Source organism: Odontomachus brunneus, unplaced genomic scaffold, assembly GCF_010583005.1.
Source record: "Odontomachus brunneus isolate Ranch 3 - 2012 unplaced genomic scaffold, Obru_v1 Obru_scaffold_066, whole genome shotgun sequence".
NCBI classification, from domain to species: domain Eukaryota; kingdom Metazoa; phylum Arthropoda; class Insecta; order Hymenoptera; family Formicidae; genus Odontomachus; species Odontomachus brunneus.
Window position 1 is genome coordinate 1518464 of NW_022639516.1, and position 8436 is coordinate 1526899.

At 39.1% G+C, this 8436-nt stretch overlaps 1 protein-coding gene across 1 annotated transcript; it reads left to right on the plus strand.

Moving 5' to 3' along the window:
* The first annotated feature begins 6130 nt into the window (after nt 1-6130).
* On the plus strand, nt 6131-7514 carry LOC116846664. The gene is made up of 3 exons (XM_032820795.1): nt 6131-6252; nt 6327-6696; nt 7127-7514. The coding sequence occupies exons 2-3, from the start codon at nt 6552-6554 to the stop codon at nt 7492-7494; spliced, it is 513 nt and encodes a 170-aa protein (XP_032676686.1). The 5' UTR covers nt 6131-6252; nt 6327-6551; the 3' UTR covers nt 7495-7514.
* Nucleotides 7515-8436: the final 922 nt, after the last annotated feature.

The following is an 8436-nucleotide window of genomic DNA, read 5'->3' on the forward strand; positions in this document are numbered from 1 at the left end:
GAGAGAGAGAGAGAGAGAGAAGGGGAAGGGGAAGGAGGCCACGAAATATCGGACGAAATGCAGGACAAGGGTGAGAGGCGAATAAAAGGAGTACTAGAGGAGGATGGAACGGGCGGATGGACGATGAGGGAAGGACGAAAAAGTCTCTGGAGACACTGGAAATGCGAAGTTCGAAGGGGATGAAGCGCGGCGCCAGGGGCAACTGACGCGTCTGATGAGCCGCCTTTCCCTCATCCTCTCCATCCCCTGTCCGACCCAGCCCCTATCATGCTCCCTCGCTTCTTACTCACCCTCCTTTCTCGCTTAATCCTCCCTTCCACCCCCTCCCAGTGATTACCGCTCCGTGGCGCCCACGGCAACGGCAGTTCGCGCTCTTCGTCCTGCCGTCAACCCTCTTTCCGGATTCGGGTGGATTCTCCCGTTCGGTTTCCATCCTACGACTACGCTCCTCTGCTTTTTCTCTTTCTCTCTCTCTCTCTCTCTCTCTCTCTCTCTCTCTCTCTCTTTGTTACTTAGATGTAGTCGACAGACATCGTTGCGTCGTTACGTCTTAACATCCACATTGATTAAGAAATCAACATTATAACAAACGACTAGCTTAAACTAGAATTTGTAGCGGATTCTTTGTTATCTGAATTGTTACAATTACGAAAAATTAGAAGAAAATAGGACGAGTTGTATAATAAAGAGTTGTGACCCTTCTTATAATTTGGCTTTCGAGATTTTCGCTGCGCCAGTATTGTCAGTATTTCACGTGTACCTGAAATTTCGCAAATTTATTATATTATTACATCAAGTTACACTTGGTGATGTTAAATGTTACTATGACACATTTTGATGTCTTTATTTCTTGATATTTAAATAATCTAACAATCACTAAAACCAGGAAAAGATACGATAGTCATTGTTTAGGGATAATCAAGTCCACGTTAAACTCGAATATTTAAACATAACTTAATATGCATATTTATTATTACTCCATTCAATTATTTAATAACGAATCCGGCAACGAGGAAGGGATATTCTCATCTAGAGGATGCTGATGATACGACCCGAATCGAAATGTTGATTTTACATTGTGACTTTGTAAATTTCGAGATTCTTTATTGGCTTACTCTCTCTTTCTCTTTCTGATTATTTATTGTTTTTCTAAGAATGATTAAACTAATTACTTTTATTGGATTTTATTTATTAATAAAATTCTAATGCCACGCTACATTGCATAACTTGTCAGGCCTTGATATCCCGAGTCGAAGTTTTGATGCTACTTTGACGCTTTTAAGTTTGCGCCTATTTAGATGGTTTATAGCCTAGGTAAAACCTACTTTGAGGATATTAATATTCATTAACTTCTCTTTTGAACCTTTAACTCTACCTTGTCAAAATTTTGACGCTACTTTGACGCTCTTAAAATAGTTTGAGTCTACTTAGATAATCTACAATCTAAGTGAAACCTATTTTGACAATATTAGTATTCATTTCTGAGTTGAAATTTTGACTCTATGTTGAACCTTGAATTCTACATCGCAGTAGAAACTAAGATAGCAAAGTAGGTTTAATTCTAATGATGTAATTTATTCTTACTTTGACTCTGATGATATCTGAAATATATACAACAAATAATGTATATTTTGTATGCTATTTGACGTTTATGATTCGTTATTTATTAAGTTTTTTAAATATTTCTATAAAATACATATATTCTAGGAGCTAAAGCTTCAACAAAGGTTTGCAACCGAACCTACGTTGTTCCCTAAGATCCTACTATTATATAACCTACTTTGACGCTAAAGAAAGCGAAAGCGGAAATTTCAGACATCATCAGGGTCAAAGTAGGAATAAATTATATTATTAGAATTAAACTTACTTTGCTATCTTAACTCCTACTGCGGTGTAGAATTCAAGGTTCAACATAGGGTCAAAATTTCGGCTCGGAATATCATAAAATCTATACAAAGCAGATTGGTGGTTTGGATTAACCTGATTAGGATACATTTCTAATCAAGATGCTGAGTCGAAAAGCCAAGATGCAAGGCGCCGGGACGCAGGCAGTGATACATAAAATAGTTTCAAAAAATCATTTCTTAGGAAATTTGACGATATTTGCAGGCTTAACATAGAATCTAAATTTCGACCTGGCTACTTCGCCCTTCATTATACTTATTTTACAGTATTAAGGATGCTTCTCCGTCCAGGCAGGATATCCTCAGGCCGAGCCAATTTCCTTTCGTTGCCCGCGGCGTGCGGAACTCGCCCACCCATCCGTTCAACTGACGATGCTCTCAACGATGGAAACGGCATCATGCTACGGAAGGGCTGCTGGATCGAATTAATTAAGGCCGTGGTGGAATTCATGCAGATACATCTAAATGCGCTTTACAACCGACGTGGCTGTCACGTTGCGCAATCGATAAGTTAAGCCATCATGATGCGACAAGACAAGACGAGAAGGGAAGAAAAGAGAAGAGAGGAGAGGAGAGAAGACCAGACGAGACGAGTGCGTCATACGGAAAATTCGAAAAAAACATAGTTCTGCGAATGAACGGTTGACTTGATATCGATCGACAATTATTACATCAAGTTATTTAAAAGTGCCAATCTCTGGACACTAATAAAACTGGCGCCTAATGCCGGGATTACGATCAACTTCACGTAACAGGACGCGACGGGACGTGAGGTGACGCAAAACCTAAAACACGTTGTTTTATACGCAGCTAATTACGATCAACTTTACGGTGATTGTAATTTCAAAACAAACTTCAAACGTCAAATTCACGTCACGTCACTTCACGTCGCGTCCCGTTACGTGAAGTTAATCGTAATTCCGGCATAACTCTGTGTGGACATTCTTATTTAAATATAAATATTAATTTTAAATATATACACTGAGGAAAATGTCTGATGATACTAACCAGAATTTTTAGGTTTACTAAACGATATGGTGAATAATCGTGTAACAAGATATTTAGTCAATAATACCAAACTATCTGATGAGCGCATTGTCTAAATAGCATTACAGTAATGTTTAAATACGTTTACCAAACCGTTTGGTAAACAATTCTGGTCTGGTACAGCATACAATTCATTTGGTGAATGTTATGAATACAGTTGTGGAGTAGTGTTAGACTTTTTTAGCTAACCTAAAATCTAACCATATTATATATAATTTTCATATACTTACTGTACATAATCTTCATATATTTACTTCTAAATTCGTCGACATATTTTAAGAAATTTCATTTTTCCAAATATTTAATGGTTTCAGCGTTTACTCTTTTAGCATCGACGTCTTTACAAATTAGTATAGATGAAAAAGGAAACGTCGCAACGAGTAACAATTAACTATCGCGTCAATAGTATCACACGTCTAGAGAGAATTACCAAACTGTCTAGATGTCTACAACTAAATGTCTCGATATTGACTACGATATTGACTAAATACGTCGAGGCATCGTAATCAGAATATTGGATATGTGAATATTGTATATAAATTCACTATATTACTTTCATAAGACGAATATATCAGTGTACGAATATTTAAACCTTCAACGTAGGATGTGTGTATTCATTCTGTCTATATTGAAAGTTTAAATATTCGTATTTAAAGATCAAAATAATGAGAATGTTCAGAATTAGGTAACAGTGTTATTAGTGTCGAGATATTGATACTTTTACCTTACACGAAGAAAAGACACGATATTTTATAATAAAAATTACCATAGAATTTTGTAACTGATATACTACGGTAATTCACTGTCCTTTCATTTTGCATGTGCTTATATTTTATTTTATTTTATTTTGTTTTATTTTAAGAACTGAAATACGCTATTAAAACACTTAGCATGTTTCTAGCGAAATATGCTATGTTCCTGAGCAAGATAAACTGATACCTTATCTGATAGTTTATTCCTGTGGACTGCTAAAAATATAGTGAAATTAAAAAGAATTTATATGAAAACAAACTATAATATTCTTTCCGTGTACAAGCTTGCGTTTGTTTCCACTCACACATGAGAATTTAACTTAATTACATGAACCGTCTCAACTCGGGACCGTCTCGCGATTATCGTAATTTCGGTGCCTCTAATTGCGACATCCTCCTCCTCGAGGAGACAGTTTCTAACGAGATCGACTCTCGCACCAGTTACTGTTTGTTTATCTAATCAGCGCGTATCACCTATTTAGATATCTCATGTGTGGCGCACATTGAATTACGCATCCGTGAGCTTTTCGTGAGTTTTTTCGCGCGCAGCAAAGAGTCGATCGTGGCGCGCCGCGTAATCCGTGCAATTAATTCGCGCGCACGGAAGGTCGTACGGCAGAGCGTAAGGAAGAGGAAGGGCTGGTGTGCAGGAGTCGCGATCTCCCCCTGCTCGCGCACACTTCGCAGAGCGAAGTCCGACCTTTTCAACCCTTCCCTCCGTCCCGATCCACCCCTCGCACCCATGAGCTACTTTACAGCCCTGTTTAACCACCTGTTACGCCGGGAGACTCGCGCCGAACTTCCGCGCTTTTCTTTTTCGCGAAACACGCGAGCACCGCCCACACCCTCGTCCACCCTCGCTCACCCCACGACGCTCTTCCTCCTCCCACGCTCGGCGGCGGCGTTGTCGTTGTGGTCGTCGTCGTCGTTGTCGCGAAATCCATCAGCATCCCTTTCCGCGACGTCGCAGCCGCGTGTCGTCCTCGGAAGGATGCGCGTCTCCTCGCGACGAAGTTCGTCAAGATGTTCTTTCGGTCGCGAGCACCTCAACGAGAAGTGAAAACAGTTATCGATTCTTCACAGCCGCAGGACTATTTTTCGAAAGTTCAGCGGCCGGCGACGACGCTGGCGACGACGCAGAGCCGCCTCCGCCGGCGGCTCACCAATTACGCCCGTGATCCCCCGTTGAATTTCTGCGTCGTCATAGACGACGACGGAGTCTCATTCTCCGTGAGATCCTGTCACGACGTCTTCGTCCTTTTTGCCGCGTCGGCGACGGTACATCGGATATTGATCGTGTTCGGAGATGTCTTCGGTGACGACGCACCCTTGGAGCCGGGCCGTCGACTGTGAGGCGACTGCAGGATATCGGGAGATTAACATCGAGGTTCGATCCTTTGCAGGACGAAGCTCAAAAGACTTATACTTATTATATATTTTAGAATCTTATATTTTTAAGGGGAGAGGTATCCTTTCTTTTATATCAAGTTGATTTTATGTTTTATACTGAGTTTATTTTTACATTACCTCTTTACATCAAGTCGATATGACTCACATTAAGTTGATATGACTTAAAGATATGAATAATTTTTCACTTAAATCTTGCAGAAAGTTGGAATTTTAGAAGAAAAATAAAGTTTTCGTTAGATGCCTAAAAATATACTAAGTCGATATGGCTCATTTTATTCGTAAGAATTGCAAATTTTTCGGAATTGGATATATAGTTTCGTTTCTTGTTTCATTTGACAAACACAACAACTTTTCATTGCAACTTAATGCATCAAGGAGCAACATTCTGTAACTTTCTTAACGTTGCGTCTTGCAGCCGTTTAACGTTTGTTCGAACTTTGTCTCGCCATGTAATCTCCGGTTTCTCGCGTGTTTTAATCGACATACTCCTCGCGCGATTTCCATGATAGATCTCGCGATTCTAGAAGATGCACGCGGCGAACAACGTCAAAATTCAACCGGTGAACAGGATTATACGTCAAATTATTGTCGACTTTCGCGGCGTTCTTTGGAGCCATCTAAGATTCCTCGCTCACCGCAGTCTCTTTTTCATATCCCCCACGATCGAATCGCGTTCTTTTCGCAAGGCTGCCGTGTCCTTTCGAGTCGCCGCGCTCTTTGCCGGCATCGGGAGCACCCTGCGCGTATTCGTCGATCCTGCTGTGCGGCTCTGGCCACCCGAGGATTTTCAATATCCTAGGAATACGTCTCTCTTTGAAATTCAGATATTGCGAGCGAAGCACTTTCCGTGTCCTTTCCACGACCGCTGCACCTCGAATTTGCGCAGACCAGACCGAGTCTGTGAGTGGACGGCAAGAATCATCGCGTCGCGTGATATCCTTGTGTGCTTCCTATCTCTCTTTCTCAACGTTATCGATCACGCGGCCCAATATCGGCAATTTCAGACGATGGTTGACGTCGCGAATTTCGGTTGAAAATGTCGACGAAGTCCTCATAATCATACACGATTATAACTAAAAAAAAAGTAATGAGCGATGCTCCGTGAAAATTGCCGTGTTCCTTTCAGCTCGACGCTTCCGGTGAGAAAATTGATTACGTTTATCTCTTTATCAACGATCCTTTATCTTCGTTGATTGTCACACACATGTTACAGACACGCGCCGCGTTTAAGATATACGCAGCTTACTGGTTGCAGAGAAAATTACATCCACTCCCAAGCGTCCTTTAGCGTCATCGGCGAGATATCTCGAATGAGAGCTTATCTCCCCTTCTCTTCCGACATCGGCACCGGAAGTCGCCGACGTTTCCGAGAGCGAGACGAGCGTCTTGGAAGGCATCCAAGGTTATGTCACCCGCAGTGACGTAATTTAAAATCTCAATGCGGAGTAGCAGAAAAAGCGAGCAGCGCGACGTCGCGAAAGCTCAGATCGCCGCTGCTACGCGCGGAGATTCGAGTGGAGCGACGAGCAGCGAAAGTGTAACTCCATCACCCAGTCGTGAACGTCCTCGTACGAAAGAACAAGGTATTCTCAACGTTAATGTTATAGAATATCAAACGGACGGTGTATCCGACAATTCTCCGGAATACTCGAGTGTGTATATCGGCGATATTCGTCAAAAATTTCAACGTACGAATTCGCGCTGTGTAATATATTTTACTGAGTATTTTGTACATCTTGTGTACATAGGGAGAGAGAGAGAGAGAGAGAGAGAGAGAGAGGGAAAGAAAGAGGGAGAGGGAGAGAAGTTTATATGTCGATATACATTTATGTAATGTCTATCGTACATTATTTAATATATTATGTGCGCGCACATTTACAAGCATATTTGTGTTTTTTATTCATGTATCGTATATAATATATCGTATATATGATTATGGATGATATATGTGATTATAGTATGTGATTATGAAAACGAGGTTGAAGGATCGTAATATGTATGATCAATATATAGAGCAGCAGGACGTCGCGTCGAGTTCAAGCGAAAGTCAAATGGTCTTTCCATTGTCACCATGCATTCCACTGATTCGAAAAAGTCAAAGTCGAAGGAAACCACATGTGTCTGAGACAAAGAAACAAACAGCTATAGATAAATATACACAGACGTATTTTAAGTTTATGCAAAATTTGTCAAACAAGCGATGTATCGAAATCCTAAATGATCCTGTAGACTATAGGAAAGAGAAGTATGTATTCTATCGTGATTCCTGCGAGATGTTACTTAGAGAAATGGAAGAAATAGAAAAAAACGGAACTTTTTTCATTTCACAAGTAAATGAACGTAAGCAAGAGGAAGAGACAGTCACTGAGCAAGAGAAATAATAAAATAAGATCAGTGTTATTTTTTTGGTGTATTTATTTTTATTATTATATATATATATATATATATATATATATATATATATATATATATATATATATAATCTAACTGATATATATGTAGAAAAATAGTAATAAATAAAAATGTACATACACAACGTACAATAATTATAGGATTACCTCGATAAAAATTTTTAATTTAAAATTTTCTTTTGGCGCTATCTTATTTTATTATCATCTTTACCGAATCTTTACTGAAGATGGAGTCACATATTTTCCATGATCGAAAAAGTCATAGAACACTTTGAGACAAATAAAAATTAATGTATCAAACTATATATATTGGATTATAGTAGCCAGATCTCTAAATTTGAAAAAGATATATTTTAACAAAATAAATATACATTAATAAACATTGGATGCTAATATTGATTGCAATATAATGGTTATAATTTGAATTATGTGTTATGCATTATAAATTATTTCTAACCATTTTTATATTGACTAGATGAGTAATGGCTTACCTGTCGCCATTTAACAATGTCACGGAAAAAACGAATAACGTGAAATTTGGGTCTATGATACGTGATCTTGGCTAAGTTATTTGGATAGAGCTGGCATTTAAAAGAATTTTTAAGGCAGGAGCCAAGAGTAAATCCTGGTTGACTAATTAATTATGGAGATCTCATGCGCTAAGAGAACGTGAAATACCATTCTGTATGCTAATAATATGTCTAATAGTATACCTAATAATATATCTATATATTAATATATATACGAATATTAATGCATGCCTTGCGCGAACGCAACAGCTGTAAGTTAATAGCTAGACTACATTTCCTGTAGTTTTTGACTAATTTAATGAAAATTCAAACCAATTTGGTTCGAATCTTAGCTAAAACAAAAACGGTTTGTGTCGCGCCAATAAAAAGAAAAAGACGATAT